Source organism: Borostomias antarcticus, assembly GCF_949987555.1.
Source record: "Borostomias antarcticus genome assembly, chromosome: 3".
NCBI classification, from domain to species: domain Eukaryota; kingdom Metazoa; phylum Chordata; class Actinopteri; order Stomiiformes; family Stomiidae; genus Borostomias; species Borostomias antarcticus.
Genome location: NC_140236.1, coordinates 9,250,289 through 9,270,972, shown reverse-complemented (window position 1 = coordinate 9,270,972; position 20,684 = coordinate 9,250,289). Strand labels below are relative to the sequence as shown.

At 48.3% G+C, this 20,684-nt stretch overlaps 2 protein-coding genes across 5 annotated transcripts in view; both read left to right on the top strand.

Annotated features, from left to right (window-relative positions):
* Nucleotides 1–645: 645 nt before the first annotated feature.
* On the top strand, nucleotides 646–6,384 carry mmp9 (matrix metallopeptidase 9; the record flags this gene model as incomplete). Its single annotated transcript, XM_084462084.1, has 13 exons — nucleotides 646–780; nucleotides 1,699–1,940; nucleotides 2,259–2,407; nucleotides 2,739–2,867; nucleotides 3,272–3,445; nucleotides 3,703–3,876; nucleotides 3,992–4,165; nucleotides 4,264–4,419; nucleotides 5,186–5,390; nucleotides 5,503–5,639; nucleotides 5,761–5,911; nucleotides 6,042–6,145; nucleotides 6,284–6,384. 13 exons carry the CDS (start codon nucleotides 646–648, stop codon nucleotides 6,382–6,384), a joined length of 2,031 nt encoding a protein of 676 aa, XP_084318210.1.
* A 745-nt stretch (nucleotides 6,385–7,129) lies between these two features.
* znf335 (zinc finger protein 335) overlaps nucleotides 7,130–20,684 on the top strand; it is a 17,923-nt gene continuing 4,368 nt past the window's right edge. The window contains exons 1-19 of one of the 4 annotated variants that reach the window (XM_084461990.1): nucleotides 7,130–7,525; nucleotides 8,989–9,199; nucleotides 9,495–9,768; nucleotides 9,998–10,075; nucleotides 10,209–11,357; nucleotides 12,108–12,311; nucleotides 12,512–12,685; nucleotides 12,911–13,184; nucleotides 13,951–14,125; nucleotides 15,227–15,339; nucleotides 15,663–15,681; nucleotides 15,792–15,929; nucleotides 16,153–16,229; nucleotides 16,331–16,491; nucleotides 16,809–17,029; nucleotides 17,234–17,330; nucleotides 17,467–17,555; nucleotides 18,591–18,853; nucleotides 19,111–19,234. In XM_084461990.1, coding sequence (XP_084318116.1) covers nucleotides 9,002–9,199; nucleotides 9,495–9,768; nucleotides 9,998–10,075; nucleotides 10,209–11,357; nucleotides 12,108–12,311; nucleotides 12,512–12,685; nucleotides 12,911–13,184; nucleotides 13,951–14,125; nucleotides 15,227–15,339; nucleotides 15,663–15,681; nucleotides 15,792–15,929; nucleotides 16,153–16,229; nucleotides 16,331–16,491; nucleotides 16,809–17,029; nucleotides 17,234–17,330; nucleotides 17,467–17,555; nucleotides 18,591–18,853; nucleotides 19,111–19,234 — 3,828 coding nt within the window. In that variant the 5' untranslated portion in view covers nucleotides 7,130–7,525; nucleotides 8,989–9,001. Of the gene's footprint in view, nucleotides 7,526–8,414; nucleotides 8,702–8,988; nucleotides 9,200–9,494; nucleotides 9,769–9,997; nucleotides 10,076–10,208; nucleotides 11,358–12,107; nucleotides 12,312–12,511; nucleotides 12,686–12,910; nucleotides 13,185–13,947; nucleotides 14,126–15,226; nucleotides 15,340–15,662; nucleotides 15,682–15,791; nucleotides 15,930–16,152; nucleotides 16,230–16,330; nucleotides 16,492–16,808; nucleotides 17,030–17,233; nucleotides 17,331–17,466; nucleotides 17,556–18,590; nucleotides 18,854–19,110; nucleotides 19,235–20,684 lie in introns of those variants that run through there. The other 3 variants (XM_084461991.1, XM_084461988.1, XM_084461989.1) reach the window with 3 other exon arrangements.

Below are 20,684 nucleotides of genomic sequence, written 5' to 3'. Positions count from 1 at the left end.
CAGGCATTGCTAATTGGGACCATTATCAAAGAAAGCCAGGAGCTACAAAATACCTGATACATTTCAGGTATTTTACTGTATTAATGACTCAAACAAGTCCACAAATGCTTTCCCCCAGAAATTAAAAACAAACAACCTCCTAATGCATATTTATTTAAAGTATTTTTTGAGTGCCGCTAAAAAAAGGAAACACTGTATGATGATGATGACATCATCTTTCAACCTATGCTTTCTTCATAATTCTCATGAAACGCCTCCTCCACCTGAAACAGAGCCAAATAAGGCAACACTTATTATTGGTATTTGGCTAAATGTGGAAATGTTGGAAATCCCCATCTAAGTCAGATGCATGCATCCCTCCAGCCAGTGGGAGGGTTGGTTGATGAAAGGGGGTGTGAGGTAGAGTGACTCAGACCTCATGTAGGGCATAAATACACAATCTCCAGCAGCAAGAGGAGCAGAAACAGGAATGACAACAGCAGTCTCCAGTCAAAACAAAGAAGAAAAAAAAACGCTGATCTCCTCAGAATATTCAACGGACTGTCCCTCAACGAACAAGTTTTTGTTTTTCTCTCGTTTCTTTCCTTCGACTCTGTCTTAGCCTCCACTTTTTTCCCCTGTGCAAAATCTCACCTTGGTCTCACCATGAGATCTGTATTTCTGGCTGCCCTGGTCATAGGGACATGCACGCTGGGCGGTTGGTGCCTTCCCCTCAGGTCCATCTCTGTCATCTTCCCTGGAGATGTCCTCAAGAACATGACTGACGTGGAGCTGGCAGAGGTGAGTATTTGATGGTCCATTTTGACATTCTTTTCATTCAAACCTTTATTTATGCTCGAGAGGCACTGAGGTTGCCCTCATTTACAGTGACCACGAGCGAACAATAAATAAACAACAACAGCAACAACAAAAGGACAGATACACAGGAAGGTATATAAAAACAGTAACTAAATGGATAAACTCAATATAAAAATAGTAAAATAAAAATAAAAATGTTAAGATATATTAAAACAATTACAGACATATGTACAATGGTGCATAATCATGGACTTGAACTTTAAAAATGATGACATTGAGTCCAGTTTTTAAAAGCGTTGGAGGGCATTCCAGGAGTGAGGGGCAAGAAAAAGATTTTCCAATGTCAGTGTAAACCGGGGAACCTTGAGTAAAAGCAGTTCACTTGATCGTGTGGAATAGGTCCCATAGTTCCAAGATAAAATCTGTGAGAGGTAAGAAGGGTGTTTTCCAGTGAGGGTTTTAAAAATAAATAAATACCAGTGATAGTTTCGTCTCTCAGTCAGAGAAGGCCATCCTACCATGTCATAAAGTGCACAGTGATGAATGTCATATTTAGCTCCTGTAATAAATATGATTGCAGAGTGGTAGACTGAATCCAGAGGCTTTAAGGTTGAGGCTGCGGAATTCCTATACACAACATCACCATAATCTAAGACTGATAGGAACACTGCCTCCAGAACCCTTTTCCTACAGCTTAATGGGAAACTGGTCCTGTTTCCGTTTGTGCATTAAAGTGTGGTAAGCTCAGTAGAATAACAATAGATAACACCCCAAAATCATTTAGTTTCTGTCGGTTTCACAGCAGAGAAGCATCCACAAAACATCAGCCTACTTGCTGGGAACCATCAAATCTGCAGAATAACTCATTCACCTGTGCTCGTTTCCCCACCATGCCTCCAGAGCTACCTGAAGCGCTTTGGATACATGGACGTGCTCAAGCGGAGTGGCGGCACACAGTCCCATGGGTCCACCTCCAAGGCCCTGACCAGGATGCAGAGGCAGCTGGGCCTGGAAGAGACCGGACGGCTGGACAAGTCCACCATGGACGCCATGAAGCAACCTCGCTGTGGCGTTCCCGACGTACGCAACTACCAGACCTTCGAGGGCGACCTCAAATGGGACCACCAGGACATTACCTACAGGTACTGTACTGGGGGATGGGGCAGGGAAGACAGAGCACCAGTGTTATGAAGGAGGCTATGCTGGGTTTTTCTTTGCCACTGTCCATTGCCGCTGTAGACATATAACTAGCAACTTTGATCCATATCACATACATTCTGTATTATGCAAAACATTATAGTTATTTATTTTATGAACAAGTAGAGTAAGAAATGCCACAGAGACTGTAAAGACGGTAGAGTACAAGATAACTCAAACCTGAAAACCCTGCACACTTATATTGAGAACCAATACGCTCACCGGGTTTAATGATCTAATGATGAATTTAATGATCTTTGCAGGATCGTGAATTACTCTCCAGACATGGAAGAGTCTCTGATCGATGATGCCTTCGCCCGGGCCTTCAAGGTGTGGAGTGACGTCACCCCTCTGACCTTCACACGCCTCTTCAACGGCGTCGCCGATATCATGGTCTCATTCGGGAAAGAAAGTAAGTAGCCATGACCCATGACCTTTGACAGCGACCAGCGCCTTGGAATATGATTTGTTCCATTGCCTTTCGGAAGATTATTTTTGTGGTTAGCATGTTAAGACACAAAACAGAAAATTAAATACAATACACAGACAGAAATAGTAGACATAGCCTATTGCAGCCTGGATGATACATACTGTACATATATGTATATAGTGTATGCATACAGTAAAAGCCATTAGAGACAAGTTATGGAAAACATGAAAAAAAAAAATATATATATTTTTTTATTTTAGAAACGTTTTATGAATGATATTGGTGTGATAATGGTGTGTTTCTGTGAACCCAGATCATGGAGATCCCTACCCATTCGATGGTAAAGATGGCCTCCTGGCCCACGCTTACCCACCAGGCGAGGGCCTGCAGGGGGATGCCCACTTTGACGATGACGAGAACTGGACCCTGGGCACTGGACCAGGTAAGCAAAGGAGGCGTTAAAGTCCTCCGCCCTTAAGTGTCACTTTGTCCTGTACATGGATCTAAATGCATAGGATGGGTGTAAGCAAGGGCTCTTAAACCCTGCCGGGATAGCTATGGTTTGAAATCCATGAAAGGGAGGAGGGATGGGAGCACATTTCAAGGAGAAAAGTTGAGAATCAGACATCATAGAGTAGGTGTATGGATCTAGGATCAGGTTATGATTCTATATTATGGCTATGATTCCTATTCTAAACGTGCAGTTGGTCCTGAATCAGCAGTCTTACTCTGTTGCTATTCTAGCAGACTAGTATCAGTAAGTCACAGAGCGATGTCTCCCTCTAGTGTCCACTATGAGCACAACACCCTGAACCGTTAATGATATTTAACATGTTTGGATTCCAGTGGTGAAGACTCGCTATGGCAACGCAGAGGGTGCCCTGTGCCACTTCCCCTTCCAGTTTGAGGGCAAATCCTACTCCAGCTGCACCTCCGAGGGGCGCACTGACAACCTGCCCTGGTGTGCCACCACCGCCGACTACGGACGCGACAAGAAATTTGGCTTCTGCCCAAGTGAACGTAAGGATGAGGGAGATAAATGGGTGGTCAGCATGTTTAGGCCTATAGAGGGAAATCTACTTTGGTGACCATGTCACTGCCTCCCAATTCCAATGCTGTGTAATACAAGTAAGAGGAGAAATGGTGTAGTGTTTGTTTCATAGAAAACAATACCATTTTAAAAACAAGGGAATCATTGAAAGAATTGGCTACACTGTGTAGCCTACCACAGCCCCATTATTTATCCATTGTTAACCTCTCTCATTATGTATTCACAGTTCTGTACACATTTGGAGGAAACAGCAATGGAAAGGAGTGTGTCTTCCCCTTTGTGTTCCTGGGGGAGACATACAACAGCTGCACGACGGAAGGCCGCAACGATGGTTACCGCTGGTGCTCCACCACCGACAACTTTGACAAGGACAAGAAATATGGCTTCTGTCCCAGCCGAGGTAAGCGGCCTGTCTCACACGTACTAGTCCCACGCACACATAAACTGCCACGCTGCTGTCACACAGGGGGACTCGGTCGCTTACAGTAACACCGCCGTGTCTGTGTTTGTGACAGATACAGCAGTGTCGGGTGGAAACTCTGAAGGGGAGCCGTGCAACTTCCCTTTTGTCTTCCTGGGGAAGACGTACGACTCGTGCACCACTGAAGGACGCGGTGACGGCAAGCTGTGGTGCGCCACCACAGACAACTTCGACGAGGACAAGAAGTGGGGCTTCTGTGCCGACAGGGGTGAGCGAGAGGCAGAATCACATTCATGAGATGTTAAGAGTCTTAGTGTAACGTTTAGTAGTTTAATGGCACCACTAATAATCGTTCTCCTCTCACAGGGTATAGCCTGTTCTTGGTGGCGGCCCATGAGTTCGGACATGCTCTAGGTCTGGATCACTCCAACATCCGAGATGCCCTCATGTACCCCATGTACAGCTACGTGGAGAATTTCTCTCTGAACAAGGATGATATTGAAGGCATTCAGTTTCTCTATGGTACGACAATCTCTATATAAGATGACCCGATCACATAGCATGTCGCCGTAAATATCACAGTACGCATCTCTAGAAGACACTGATGAATATGGCTGTTTTTCAGAGAAATGGTTTAATCTGATCCTGTTAGCTATTTCTAATTATGATGATTGACCCCTGAGTATAGCTGTCGGACGGAGTTTTCTGTAAGAAACGGTGTCTCCCTTCCATAGACTTATGAGATAAAGATGACATTCTTAGGGCTGATACATTCTGTGCCAAACAGCAATTGTGGTTAGAGAGAGAGACCTGGGCGTCAAGGCTATCGGCGTAGGCTTGGCTGCAAGGCCATAAACAACGACCAGTCCAGACCAGTCTTATCGGTGAAGAGAGGGAGGGGGGGGACACTCGAACCACTTAAGAACGTCGCAACGAGACCAATGCTTTGATTTGGGTTAGACAGCCATTACAGATGGGTCAGCTGAACATTAGACTATATGCCAACATCTTTTGTATGCTAAACATTCTGTAATGAAACAGTTTTTGATTGTCGCTCAAATCCTGTGTTGGAGAGATTCATTTGGAATACACCTGGAAAAGGGACACTGGACTGTGTGGTATTGTGTGAGATTGGGGGCCGTCTTTTATTGAAATAAAAACACAACGCAGAGCTGAATAAGGATAATGATAAAAGACAACGAAAGTCAACAACACCTAGTAGTAATGAACCAAAAACTTGTTGTTGTTGTTGTTTACTCATGTTGCGTTCCTGTTATTCTTCCCATAGGACCCAACACTGAGCCGGTCCCCACAGCCCCTCAGCCCACCACCACTGCCAGCCCTGTTGACCCCAGTGAGGAGCCTGACACCCCCGCCACCACTGAGCCCACCACCACCCCCCACCCCGTGGATCCATCCAAAGACGCCTGCCAGGTGGATAAGTTTGACACTATCACAACGATCGAGGGAGACCTGCATTTCTTCAAGGATGGGTGAGCCACTGGTACCATGGAGTGAAACATTCTCTTTGAGCGTTTTTCTGAAAAAATCATTAAAGTGGTTAGGTTCTACAATTGTTTTTTTTTTATCCACAAAACTAAACAGACTATACTGGAGGATGTCGGGGAAGAATGGTGGTCTTAAGGGAGCTTTCTCCATGTCTGAGAGGTGGCCGGCTCTTCCTGCCGTCATTGACACTGCCTTTGAGGACATCCTAACCAAGAAAATGTACTTCTTCTCAGGTAACATGATTTACAGTATATGCTTTGTGTCTCATCAGCAGGGAAGGAAATGTCAGTCTTCCAGGTGAATAGCACCTCACTTTACAGTATGTCTAACCTCTTCATTTCTGTGGACTCGCAGGGACCCAGTTCTGGGTGTATACTGGCCAGCGTGTGCTGGGACCCCGTAGCATTCAGAAGCTGGGCCTGCCCAAGACCGTTGAACGGGTTGAGGGAAGCCTGCAGAGAGCAAAGGGGAAGGTCCTGCTCTTCAGTGGGGAGAATTACTGGAAGTGAGTCTGATGTTATGTGCAAAGATACTAAAAACTTTCAAACAACTTAAAAAAGGTGTTATTAGATCAGAGGATGTCAATTGATTAGATGTGTTCATCTCTGACAACTTGATGTGTGTGATCCGGGCAGGCTTGATGTGAAGACCCAGAGGATGGACAAAGGATACCCACGATACACCGATCAGGTCTTTGGCGGCGTTCCCGCTGATGCTCATGATGTATTCATGTACAAAGGTACGTTTTCATGTGGCTTAGCTTTTTAAGAGACAGAAATATACAACTTTCGAGTTTAAAGGGACTTCACAATGCCATATTTTGTCTGAAGTGAACTTTGCTCATCAATGTCTCTCTTTTTGAATCTTTCAACTTCAGGACACATGTACTTCTGCCGGGATAGCTTCTACTGGCGTATGAATTCCCGCAGACAAGTTGACCGTGTGGGCTATGTGAAGTACGACATCCTGAAATGCTGAGCCTATCGGCCATGGGCTGCACAACCTCTGCAAGAGAACACCCCCTTTGAATTATATTATATAACAAAAAAGAAAAATCCCATTATTATCTGATGTGAGAATGATGGCATTTGTGGGGTGGTTTGAGTGTAATAACGGTGCCATCATCCAAGCAATTGGTTAAAGGTCAGAAAAGCCACGTGTCCCACCCTCACTGGCACTACCTGATAATCTGTGAATAGGCTGGTTATTGGGCTCTTGGGTACAGAAACATGTTGCCCAAGTGATGTTTTATCATCATCAGCAGATAAATCTGCTGTTTGCTTCTTCTATTTGTCTGCCTGGTGCAGGACTATCAGTGTTGACTTGATGTTTACAGCATTTAAACATCATAGATTTTATTTTTGTGTTCCACAGTGTGTTCAATTCAATTGCTTTTGTGTAACTGTATTTCTTTGCTGAAAAGGCTTAAAAGCCAATTATTTGCACTGGATGGCATGGCTTAGCCTATTGTCTCCTTCACTGGAGTTATTTATGAAATGAAAAATAATCTATGAGATGTTTTGTATTAAACCTGAATTTTGAAATGAAATAAACAAAACGAACTGTTTATCTCTCTTTATGGCTCTCTTTATTTGAAATGACCCTCAACGCCACCTCACATAGCCTACGCTTTGCAAAACCCCTTTAGAGAACAAACGTGCATGTATTTAACAAGGTAATGTAATACAAATGTGCACATTAATATATATTCTTCGTGGCCTTTCTTCACGTATTTCGAAATATGAAACGTAAGAGTGTGAGATCAAACAGTAGCAACCCCCTTACATTCCATATTAATGCGCGAAACGCGTAATGCGTCTTCCTCCAAAAACAATAGTCCTTCATGCTGCCATAAACTTCAACATAATGCTGTAAACATACTAAAATGAAAGCAAATTGTTTAACGACTTGTTTAGAAAACATCTGCAGGTAAATAATGGTGATCCTTCAGACAGTCATCCACGCGCATAAAACTGGTAAACAAGATCCGGTTGGTCGAACAGGAAGCAAGGAGATTCTGGTGGCGCCCGAATAGAATGGAGGAGCAATTATCGTTTACATATACTTATTCTTTTTGGCGTTTCTACTAAGACATAAACTATTCAGCTCGGAATTCACGGTAAGAAAGAATGCTAAGGAATCTCGGTATAGACGTAAAAATATTTTCATTTTCTTCAGGGAGAAGATTCGGGCGGTCTGTTGTAGCTGAGGCCCTAGAGGTCCGTCTGTCTCAGTAGAGCTTTCAGATTGCCTGAGTGGAAAAGAGGGCTTGTGGCAAATGGCGGTGCTTAGCAGGCAGGACGAAGGGCACCTAGGCCCTTTCAAATTCGTCAGAAGGGTCGTGTATTCTGTGCAGGGCAGACGTGTGTTTGAGTTCAGCTAGTCCTGTTACCAGTTGTTCCAATCTTTATAGCGACAAGTCTTATCTTTATGTCTGCTGTTCTACCCCCGACACAAGCGTATAAATGTTGTTTTTAACGTTAGCATGTGTTGTGAAATATTATCATGACGCAGCTAGCTAGCTTGGTTTAGCTAGCAAAATAGCTAGCTAGCTAACGTTAGCCAGCGGTCATTGCATGTGCTCTAATAAGCCAATAGATAGATACAAGGGCAACTTAAGCTTGCAAGTTAAATACATCCTGGTTGACTGAGCTATGCTAGTCTGATGGTCTTGTCTTTGTTGTTAAAACACTGCCAATGTCAAGCCACATAAAGCCTTGGGGTTTCGGGTATGGGCTAGTCCGGAGCTGCATGCGGCTGTAGCCCCTCTCCAGTGGCTGCCTGGCCTTGTCCAAAATATAGGGAAATGACTAAATAAATATTACTTTTAAATACATTTATTTATTTCTAAATGGTCATGTTGACATTGAAGTTAGCAAACTACTGTAGCTAGATAGCAGCAGACAGGCCAACAACACAAATTGGTGCATAATTCACCAGAATGCAAGAAATGAAGTGCTTGACCCTCAACATTTCCTGGGGGAGGACCCCCAAGCCTGAAAATAAATCTAGGCTAAACATTGCCTTCATTATAAGGCTCAAATATATTTTGTGGCTCAAGTCAGATTTAGTATTTCTTTTCTGGCCAAAAATGGCTCTTTTGAAAGGTTGCTGACCCCTGGGCTAGATCAAAACAACGCAGATCACTGCAAGAACGTTTACAACCCTGACTTGGCTATGGCTACTATGGAAAGAAGTCAAGCCACATCTTAGGTTTACTCAAAATCGTGCCATGAAACGCCCTGGTAAAGCAAGCCCTTTCCAGGAAACATCAACACCCTAGCTAGGCATAAGTGTGAGTTCATTACACTACATTTAAGGCACCAATTGGGTATTTGCCAGCATACCAATTCATAACAAAATCCATCAATTTTCAATAAAAGTGCACACTTTCCCACCAACACTAAAACATTCTCTGGCCGTACAAGGTCCATTATGAACTTGATCTGGTAGTTTAGAACTCATAGAATTTCTATGCTCTACTGAGTTGGATGGTTTCAAAATCACCCCTATAACTTGGTCCCTGCACCATACCAATTCTCCTGCAAAGTACCCTAATTCCTGTGTCCCTGGTTGGGGTAGGGGGGGAGTAGAGATGGACTCTGAGGAGATTGAGGTGGAGAGCAGCAGTGATGTGGGCCCCTCAGGGATGGAGGAGCCCTCTGAGAGCGGCATGGGCATGGAGTCCTCAGAGGCCATGTCTGCCGACAGCAGCGACGCGGCCGCCGCCCCCCACACCCTGGCGGCCCCGGAGTCCGACTGCCACGTGGGGCAGAGCTCAGAGGGAGTCGTGGTAAGGAGGACACGGGGGTGGGTGCTGTTAAAAATAAACACGTAGAAATAATTCCGTTATCTCTGATGGGTTGGACGTTAAGCCAGTCCATGGAGGAAATAAAATGGAGGAGAAATTGTGTCCTTTGGATAATTTATGACATCATTTGCTACCATAACATTGAGTGACATGTATTTAAAAACAAGTGCTCGCCTTAAACATGGGAGTGCTGTACAGTGTCGGGGCTGAGGTTATCGCAGCGGCATGTGCTGCGCGAGTCCGTATCGTCCCACCCATCTCGCACGTCGCATCGCAGGTCTTCATCCCGGAGACCAGCTCCAGCACGGACGTCCGAGCGGCTGCCCACCTCCCCGACTCCTCCTCCGTGGCCCAGTCCACCAGCGTGTCCAGCGTGTCCACGGTGACCCAGTCCATCCTGGTGTCGGGGTCGGCCCAGGTGCTGGTCCACTCGAGCGCCGCGTTGGACGGCGGCATGGTGGTGTCGGACTCCACCGCCTCCACCTCCTCCGACCTGGGCTCCACCATAGACAAGATCATCGAGTCCACCATCGGCCCGGACATCATGAACGGTGAGGGGACCAGGTCTACGTCTGTATTTGTGTGTGTCGAAAAGACCCAAATCTTCATTGTGTCGAAAAGACCCAAATCTTCATTGGCATTGAAAGGCGCAACATGAAATGGTGGAAGCTGACCATTTTTGCCATTTGGCTGCCATTTCATTTTTGAACATTAATTTAACTTAATTTGAACATTCAGATGTAAAAACGTGGTAAGATATATTGTATAATTGTCTAATAGGATGCATAGCAGTCACCAGTGCAGAGGATGGGGGCGCAGAGACTACTCAGTACCTGATACTACAAGGACCAGACGATGGTGAGCTTTTCACTTTGTCTGGATCTGACAACAATGTTAATATGGTAGATGATATAGGTTATCCATTATATCACCACTGGTACTTTGGAGTTTCTTCATATGTTAATGCCGGTGTTGTTCACTCCTGTTGTAGGGGCTCCTATGGTGGCCCAGATGTCGTCTTCGGCCCTGTCCAGCCGGATCTCCATCGAGGCCCTGGGCGAGGGGCCCACCTCCACCTGCCACGACCAGGGGGACCTGCACGGCGGCTCGGACCCCGACCAGCCCGGCCGCTCCGGCTACGGCTCGGCCCGCCCCGACCGAGCCCGTCACTCTCGCTCCTCCCAGTACATGGAGTGTTGCGGAGACAGGCCGGACCAGACCGGAGAGTCGTCCTCCTCCTCTTACGCGGAATGTTCCAGAGAGGAGCCCGACCAGACCAGGCCCCGGTCGGGTTTCCCGGAGTACGGCGGGGCCGATAACTCGGACCGGGACCTACCGGGGTACGTCGAGTGCAGCGGCGCCGACTCCAACCCCTCCCGCAGCGGGCGCCGCTACCTGGTGGAGTGCAGCGACGGCGGGTACCTGGCGTGTCCCCCCGACGACGGGGCGGAGCGGCCGCAGAACTCCCGCTACATCGACAGCAGCGACGACCACTCGCAGGGCCACGCCGCCAGCCGCCAGTACGGCGGGGGAGAGTGCGTGGCGGCCGCCGACTCCGAGCAACCCGGGTGCTCCCAGTACCAGGCCCAGGAAGGAGAAGAGGAGGAGGAGGAGGAGGAGGAGGAGGAGGACGGGGACCCAGACCAGCCCCAGCGCTCCAGACAGCAGCCGCAGAACTCCTGCTACATGGATAGCGCCGGCGGGCCCGAAGGCTCGCTATATGCGGATGAGGGGTCCTCGTCGGACCACCCTCGGGCCGACACGGCCGGCACCTCCGAGCTGTCCGAGGCCGTGGCGTGCAGCGAGAGCCAGCCGGGCCCCTACATCAGCAGCAGCGGGACGTACTCCGCCCACCCGGAACCCGAGGCGGAGGCGGCCGCCCGCTGGTCCCCCGGGCGGGAGCCCGGGGGGTCTGGGGACGACGGGGGGGTGGGGGAGTCCGGGGTGGCGGCCGGCGAGGGGGCGGCGGAGGAGGCGGCGGAGGAGGGGGGCGGGGACCGGCCCCCCAACCTGGCGGAGCTGGAGGAGATGATGGAGGTGGTCATAGTGCAGCAGTTCAAATGCAAGATGTGTCCCTACAAGAGCGTCTCCAAGGACACGCTCATCAACCACATGAGGGACAAGCACTTCAAACCTGCTGGTACGTCTGCTTACCGAGCAGGCCTGAGTCAACTGCTGTTTGGAAACACTTGTCAAATATCTGGAGGGCACTTGATTTAGTTTAATCAGTAATGAGAGTGGAACTGTGAACGGAAAGTGCACGTTTTGAGCTTAATCAAACACACTTAAAAGGTCCGGTCTTCCATAGAGCAGAGCTTAGTCCTGGGGGGATGAAGAAGCAGGGTCTCCCATAGAGCAGAGCTTAGTCCTGGGGGTCTGAAGAAGCACGGTCTCCCATAGAGCAAAGCTTAGTCCTGGGGGGATGAAGAAGCAGGGTCTTCCATAGAGCAGAGCTTAGTCCTGGGGGTCTGAAGAAGCAGGGTCTTCCATAGAGCAGAGCTTAGTCCTGGGGGTCTGAAGAAGCTGTCTGTTTCCAGATTGAAGATTGCAGGCAGGGTTCAGTGAGGTGAGGAGTTCTTTAAGGGGGGAGGTACATTACCATGGGTGCATTTGAAAGTTAGAAGGGTTTTCAATTCAATCCTGTAGGAGACAGCGAGCCAGTGCAAACATGCCAGGATTGGGGTGATATGGTATACTTATCACGTATACGGTATATACGTGATATACATTTCCACACTCTCATCAGGCAGCACTGTTCTGGATGTACCAGAGCTTTTGGGGGGAAATTCTAGGCAGAGGGACTTTAAAGACTGAATAGAACAATTTTATCACTCATCTATGTGGACTAATAGGAGCATCTGTGTGGTGACGTGGGGTGTGTGACCCCCAGGCGACTCTCCTAAGAAGCGCGGGCGTGGCCGGCCCAGGAAGAGCGAGCTGCTGGCCCGGCTACGCCAGGCGGAGGGGAAGACCCAGGAGGGGAAGACCCAGGAGGAGAAGGCCCAGGAGGAGAAGGCCCAGGAGGCCGCGCCCCCGGCGCCAGAGGAGGAGGAGGACGACATCGTGGACGCCGGGGCCATCGACGACCCCGAAGGTCGGTTAAGATTTCAAACTATGCGAATCGAGTTGATTTTTAAAGCCTTATTTGATTCGATTGGAATCAACCTCTCTTTCTCTCCCTCCCTCCCTCTCTTCTTTCTCTGTTTGTCTCTCCCTCCCTCTCTCTCTCATCCCTCTGCAACTCTCTCTGTCTCTCTCCTTCTCTCTCTCTCTCCCTCCCCCCCACCCCACCAGAGGACAGCGACTACAACCCAGCGGATGAGGCCTGCCGGGGCAGACCGCCGGTCCTCCTGAAGAAGCCGCCCCCGACCTGCTCCTCCTCCTCCTCCTCCTCCCAGGGTCGCCCCCGCCGCCGGGCCGGCCGGCCCAGGAAGTTCAGCCTCATCGAGGAGGGCTACTGCACCAAGGGTAAGTGGTCTCATCCCCCGCCAGACCATCACAAGCCTCTCCCCCACCCACCGTTGGCAGTCACAAAGTGAGACTGGATAGTTGTAAAAAGGACGTTCCATCTATGGTGGAGGCAAGGCTACAAGTGGCTACAAGTGGTGTGTGTGAGTGTGAGTTTTGTGCTAGTGTGCGACCTGACGTTTCTGTCTCCCGCCTTCCTGTTTGTCTGTGTGCGTGCGACCACAGAAGCGGCGTCGGGGAGCCCCGCCAAGAGGCCCCGGACCAGCACAGCCGCCGAACCCAACAGCCCCGAGGAGGCCAGCTCTTCCGGGATGGGGAACAACGGGCCGGCCGCCGTCACCAACGGAGATGCGGCCGAAGCCGCCGTCAGCCAGTCCGACTCTGAGAACAAAGACCCGTCCTCCAACACCGCACCCGAGGAGGATTTTTTCCCCAGGAAGCGAGGTCGACCCTCCAAGAGGTTCCTCCGGAAGAAGTACAAGAAGTATTTGAACCGCAAGTAAGGATCCCACTCTTCAGGCGCTCGCGTCACGAACGGCCCTTGAGCCGAACGCCTACGGTAGCCGATCATGCACATAATATACACATAATATACACATAACACACACATAATATACACATAATATACATAATATACACATAATAGACACATATATACACATAATAGACACATAATACACATAATACACACAATACACACATAGTATACACATAATACACACATCATACACACATAATATACACAATATACACATAATATACACAATACACACACATATACACATAATACACACATAATACACACAATACACACATAATACACACATAATATACACATTATACACACATAATATACACATAATACACACATAATACACACATATACACATAATACACACATTATATACACATAATATACACATATACATATAATATACACGTATGGACATATTATACACATAATATACACATTATATACACATAATATACACATAATATACACATATACACATAATATACACATATACACACATAATATACACATATATACATAATATCCACATGATATACACATATTATAGACATACACATAATATACACATATTAAACACATAATATACACATGCACAGTGCAGCGTCTGCAGAGCTTTCAGCTCAAAAGTGCTTCTTACCCCACCGACCACTGTATCCAAGGAACATATAAAGAAATGTCTTGGAAGAAACATGACATTTTTCTACCTTCCTTGCCTGTTGTCTCTCAGCAGATACTGTAAGTCGCTCAAGCCGCTGGTGAGGCCCCACAACTGCTGGATCTGCGGCTCGCGCTTCATGTCCCAGGACGACCTGCGCTTCCACGTGGACTCGCACGAAGGCAACGACCCCGAGCGCTTCAAGTGCCTGCAGTGCAACTACTGCTGCAAGCGCTGGTCCTCACTGAAGGTGCGTGGCGCCGTGCCGGGGTGATACGGGGCCGTCACGCCGCTGCCCGTGTGAGGCTCACTGCGACGAGCGGAGGGACAGTTCAGTCATGTGCTGATGAGGAAGTTCATTCCATATTGTACGTTTGGCTGTGGCGTTATCTTCAGCGAGGCAGTGACATTCTTACTAGGGATGTGCGCGGCGACTATTTTCACTGACGACTAGGCGGTGGTTTTGTCAACTATACGGCTAATCTAACTCCTATTGTATTTTATTTTTATATGGGCCTGTATCTGAAATAACATTTGTTTTATCTGTCTAATAGTGGTGTAACGGAACGTGGCCCGTATGGATCACCCCCCACGATTCGGCATGCATGTGGACCGCTGATTAATTGCAAAATTTAACTAAGTAATAATCCCCTAAAATCTCCATGCCGCAGTGAAAAGATCGTCAAGACAGATGTGCGTAGTGTGTTTTACTTTGAATTGCAAAGATTGGTTGATAATGCAAAAAGCCCTTGTGTGGTCATGTGAAGGGGGCATGTTGAATCCTAATTGCATTTTGCGTCGCAAAAAGTGAGAGGATCGGAATAACTTGATAGGTATAATAGGCTATATAAACGTTATCTTGTACCTTTTATCTCTACAACCCCGTTTGTATCTTGTAATAAGATTAATATAGGCCTATTCGTCTTGGAAGCATTTTCACTATTCCTAATCTTCAGAAGAGATAGCTTGTCTCTCACTCGCTCTTGGGGCAGTTATTGCGCAAAATAGCCAGACCTGCCAGGCAGAGACCCGCTCTGAGAGACGGAGAGAATGAGTCTTTTTCTGAGGGAGGAAACACAAGCTTTTCAGTCATTCTCTCCATTTCTGAATCACACATAATGTATTTGATTTGTGTATGTTAAGCGTTGCACCTATGGCAGCTGAGAAGATGACGTGGGGTTTATATATCAGTCTGCTGATTGGATAACACCAAAAAAAACAACTGAAACCTAACCTAAGCATGTTGCACACCGTTTCACAGTCTTGAGGAAACATTCAACCTGGAAACCGTAGCAAAACGGTGCACAACATTTTCTGATTGAACTCACCCCTGTTGCCCGCTGTGTTTTAGGAGCACATGTTCAATCACGAGGGAAACAAGCCCTTCAAGTGTGAGGACTGTGACTACAGCAGTGTGTACAAGAAGGACGTGATCAGACACGCAGCCACGCACAACAAAGACAAGTACGTATGCGCTCCGCTCCCCTGGCGCAGCAGACGCACCAAATACTCTTTTGAAATCATTTTAATTACCTATCTGCTCTCGATTTCTCTTGCCTGGTACAATGGAACCAATGGGCTGTTCCAAAAAAAGCAAACCCTGTCCACCTGATCAATTAGGCAGACAAAAGCAAAGGCTAAAGTCATTTAAACGATTTCAAGTAGTACTTGGACCCAGTTCTGGTAGCCATCATGGGAACCACTAGCCTTCAAAGCACAATGATCTGAACAAGCTTTCACATGCTGTCGCTCATCACTCCATCGTTTCTTCCCCCTTCCTTCCACAGGAAAATCAAGACCGAGCTGGTAAGCATCACTCAGGGTCAGGGTTTCTCCGTGGTGGCAGTATACTGCACGTAAAATACGACATGCGTTGTTCATTCGCTTTGAGGTATCTGCTTTTCATGCTGTAGCAGGTTTGTTTTGGTCTCTCTCAGTTGCCCAGGGTGACCCAGTTCTCGTGCCCGGTGTGCCACAGAGTCTACCCCATGCAGAAGAGGTTGACCCAGCACATGAAGACGCACAGCACCGACAAACCGCACATGTGTGACAAAGTGAGTGCGCTTACTGCGAACCCTTACTTAAAACCAAGAAATAACTAAAATGTTAAGTTATTTAAAATTTTTAACTCTGAAGTTATTCAGCTCGTCGCTTAATTGACAGTTATTTCACACAGAATAAACGCGAGTGTGTGTTCAGCTGAAGTATCAAAGTATCAAACATTTGTTAATATTTTGGGATCATTTACGTATATCTGCATCACTTCTAAATTCTTAGTGTGGGAAGTCCTTCAAGAAACGCTACACCTTCAAAGTGCATCTTCTGACCCACATCCAGACCTTAGGAGACAGCAGGTCGGTATCCTCACAACTCTTTTCACTCCAACTTCACTTAAGTTTAAATTTTCGCCACTAGCCCGTAGATGAACCGATGACCTTTTTTATTTGCGTTTCAGTTTCAAGTGCGAGTTCTGTGAGTACACCTGCGACAACAAGAAGCTGCTCCTCAACCACCAACTGTCGCACACCAACGACAAGCCCTTCAAGTGTGACTACTGCAAATACTCCACCTCCAAACAGGACTTCCTGGTGTCCCACCTGGCCATCAAACACACTGGTCAGTCTTCCTGTTCTCCTACCTGGCCATCAAACACACTGGTCAGTCTTCCTGTTCTCCTACCTGGCCATCAAACACACTGGTCAGTCTCCCTGTTCTCCTACCTGGCCATCAAACACAATGGTCAGTCTAGGAGGAAGAACCTTTTTTTCTTAGCCTGGCGTTCACTGCATTGAACGATGACGGTGGGCGGAATCCCCCCCCCAGTAGTTACCCTGCTGAACAGATTCAACTTAGCCCTGACCACCTTAACGAGTGTGTTTGTGTCTACACGTGTGTGTGTGTGTGTGTGTGTGTGTGTGTGTCCGTCCTTCCAGGAGAGAAGCCCTTCTCCTGCGACATGTGCCACTTCATGACCAAGCACAGGAAGAACCTGCGTCTGCACGTCCAGTGCCGCCACCCGGAGGCGCTGGAGGAGTGGAGCGCCACGCACCCGGAGGAGCCGGTCCGCCGCCGCCGCCGCCCCTTCTTCACGCTGCAGCAGATCGAGGACCTGAAGAAGGAGCACAGCGACACCCAGGGCCTTCAGAACGCCATCGTAAGTCTGCTCAGGACGGGCGTACAGGTAGTTAAACTACGTATTTTTTTCCCTGGAGCACAGTCAGTGGAACTGGTGTGGATGGCAGCTCGTGTGGTGTTTTTTTTTTGGTGGGCCGCCGGCAACTCGAGCGTCCGCCCCACACACACACACACACACACACACAGGCTCGTGACTTTTTGACCTCGTGTGTTCGTTTGTAAGGTGGTGGATCCTGCTACGCTGCAAGCCATGCAGGGCATGGAGAACGCCTCCGTTTCCCAGGATGCACTGGGAAACACCACCATCATCTATGAACAAGGTATAGCGACGGCATCAGACGAGAGAGACGGGACTCCACAATGCGTCCTTTTACTTCATGCTCATGTTGAAGTTTTAGACGTCCGGGTTTATGATGGAAACACTGAAACAACCTTCCCTCTCCGACTTCTCCTTAGCCCAGTCCACAGACCTGTCGGCCCAGCATGCACTGGACCTGCTGCTGAACATGAGCAACGCGCGGGAGCTGGTGGGAAACTCCCTTCAGGTACAGTAGGACTAGCCAGCCTGTCACTGGCCACGTCTGAGGCTTACATCCCGGTATTCCGCACAGGCTACACACCACTGGAGCTAGCTGATTGGATGGTCTGCTAGAGGCTGCCAAAGACTCCCATGGCAAAATAATAAATAAATAAATAATAAGAAAAGGTAGAAGAACAATGGAGGCCTTCGCAGCTTCGCTGTTGGCCCCCAATTAAAGTTGCTGTGCAGCGATTAGCCGGGGCCAGGCAATTTCAGACAAGTTTAGGAGCAATAAGCGAGAGAATAGGAAGACAACAAGAAAGTTGACATTCCAATGTTCATTTTGCATCAGTTGAGGATTGAACTTGTAACCTCTGACACCAAGCAACATCCTCTATCTCACTGAGCTAATTATCAACAACTCATGTTTGGCTTCACAAATTGATTAAGCCAGTCACCAGGGTGCAGGATAAGGGGTCATTATCTGTTTCATCATAAAACACTGAACGTGTGGTATATGTAAAAGCCCACGTGAAAAGATGTTTGTTGATTAAAGTACACTGAAACAAAGGATATAACAATAGAAGTTTAATGTGGATGAGTGGCTGAAGCACGCAGGCTGGGCCGCTCGCACACTGGACCACTCGCAAGTGAAACACGCCATAGCCACATTCGAATCTCAACCGCAGTTCTGAAAATCGGGCATACGGTTCAGAACTTTGACAGGTTGGTGGTGCTAGACTTTAGACCAATCTGCACGAAACTCTTGGGCCCCGCTTCCTGCTTGGCCCCTACATTGCTGCTTGCAGCTATATTTTTGTGTAATCCTAGTCCAAAAAAAGACTGGAGGTAATACTACAGTAGCATAACTCTTATATATTATTATACTATGAATATTATGATTGTTATTAAAGGTAGGCTATATCTATATCTACATACGTAAACATTATCCAAACATCCACACATACATACATACACACACACACTAATAGATTGAATGTCCATATGTGTTTGTCAGTGATAATATCGTAAAAGTGTGTGTGGCCTACGTGGTCCCCAGGTGTCGGTGTTGAAATCGGATGGCAAGGCGTTGGAGGCGGGCTCCTGGACGGGCGTGACATCGGCGCCGGGCCAGCCCCAGAAGGTCGTGACGTTCCACGTGTCTGAGAACGGCGAGACGGTGGTGCAGGAGGCCTACGAGGCCGCCACCTCCGAGACCGGCGATCTCACGCAGATCGCCATCGAGGCGTACGAGGGGGCGGAGGAGTTTGCCGTGGATGAGCCCGCGGCCGAGGAGATCCACAGCACTGACCCCGGATACAGGTAGGGCCGCCTGGTCCACAGCCTAGACCTGGAGGTAGCACGCTAGGCTAACCTAACACCCACGCTGGGTAGAAGCGAGCCTCGCTGGTGTATCACTCGTCACTGTCGCTTCCGCTCGGCGGGTTCGATTTCGGGTGCTTTGGCTTACAAACACGCGCCTGGCGTCTCGTGAACACGGCTTAAGCCAGCTACGCCACAGAAAATGCGGCGAATGCTTATTTTTCTGAGCTGGGAGTATGTGGTTGTGTGTTCTGCAGGGACCAGGACAGCTCCCAGGTGGGGGAGGAGGACAGCGCCTCCGGCTCAGAGAGCCTGAAGGGACAAGGAGACAAATACTACCTGACCTCAGCCCTGGGGGATGGCGTACTGCAGCAGGTAGAGGTAAGACTACCACGCTTTACTATACGCTATACTGTACTATACTATACTATGCTACGCTATACTACTACTATACTTTCACTTTTGTGTGTTTGGCTGTCTGTGTGTGTGTCCACTTGTAGCTTGAGATCAGTTGCCAGTTACACACCAGCACTAGAGGGCACTAGAGATAAACCTGCACCACTTACTTCACCGCCTGAGTGTGATTTTTTAATTTATTCATAAGTGACTCCTGAGTCCACAGATGAAGCCCAGTCCTAGACCCCCCCAAAAAAACACATGAATGTCACCGTAGTACGGTCTCCATTACAAAAGGCTTAGTGGTCATAAACCTGGCTTAACCCATGTCATCCATCTAAAGCCGGGCATAGACTGCGATTTGTCCACGATTTCTCCACAATTTTGTTGTCGCAGACTACGTTGCGTAGTCGTAGAGAAATCCTAGCGTCGTGAAGCCAAACCGGGACGTCGTAAATCGCAGTGTGAGAGAATCAACAATGAACAACTTATTCCTCCCACGTTCTAAAGATGAGGCTACGACCTACCGACAAATTTCTGCCATGTCAGAATTTTTAGTCGTGTCACAAGCAACCGTAGATGACAACAATCGTGGCTGACAGCAATCGTACAGCGGGAGCACGCGCATTGTAAGGTCTGAGCAGGTAGGACTGAAACTTTCAGCCGTGTAGTGTGTGGGGTTCAGCGACATTACGACTTTTTAAATTGCTCGGTTTATCCCGGCTTAACAGCTCAATTAGTCCTAAGCCTGGCTCTGTGTGGTCTCTGTGTGGTCTCCCTGTGGTCTCTCTGTGGTCTCTCTGTGGTCTCTGTGTGGTCTCTGTGTGGTCTCTCTGTGGTCTCTGTGTGGTCTCTCTGTGGTCTCTCTGTGGTCTCTCTGTGGTCTCTGTGTGGTCTCTGTGTGGTCTCTGTGTGGTCTCTGTGTGGTCTCTCTGTGGTCTCTGTGTGGTCTCTGTGTGGTCTCTCTGTGGTCACTGTGGTCTGTGTGTGGTCTCTCTGTGGTCTCTGTGTGGTCACTGTGTGGTCTCTCTGTGGTCTCTCTGTGGTCTCTCTGTGGTCTCTGTGTGGTCTGTGTGGTCTCTGTGTGGTCTCTGTGTGGTCTCTCTGTGGTCTCTGTGTGGTCTCTGTGTGGTCTCTCTGTGGTCTCTCTGTGGTCTCTGTGTGGTCACTGTGTGGTCTCTCTGTGGTCTCTCTGTGGTCTCTGTGTGGTCTCTCTGTGGTCTCTGTGTGGTCTCTGTGTGGTCTCTCTGTGGTCTCTGTGTGGTCTCTCTGTGGTCACTGTGGTCTGTGTGTGGTCTCTCTGTGGTCTCTGTGTGGTCTCTCTGTGGTCTCTCTGTGGTCTCTGTGTGGTCTCTGTGTGGTCTCTGTGTGGTCTCTCTGTGGTCTCTGTGTGGTCACTGTGTGGTCTCTCTGTGGTCTCTCTGTGGTCTGTGTG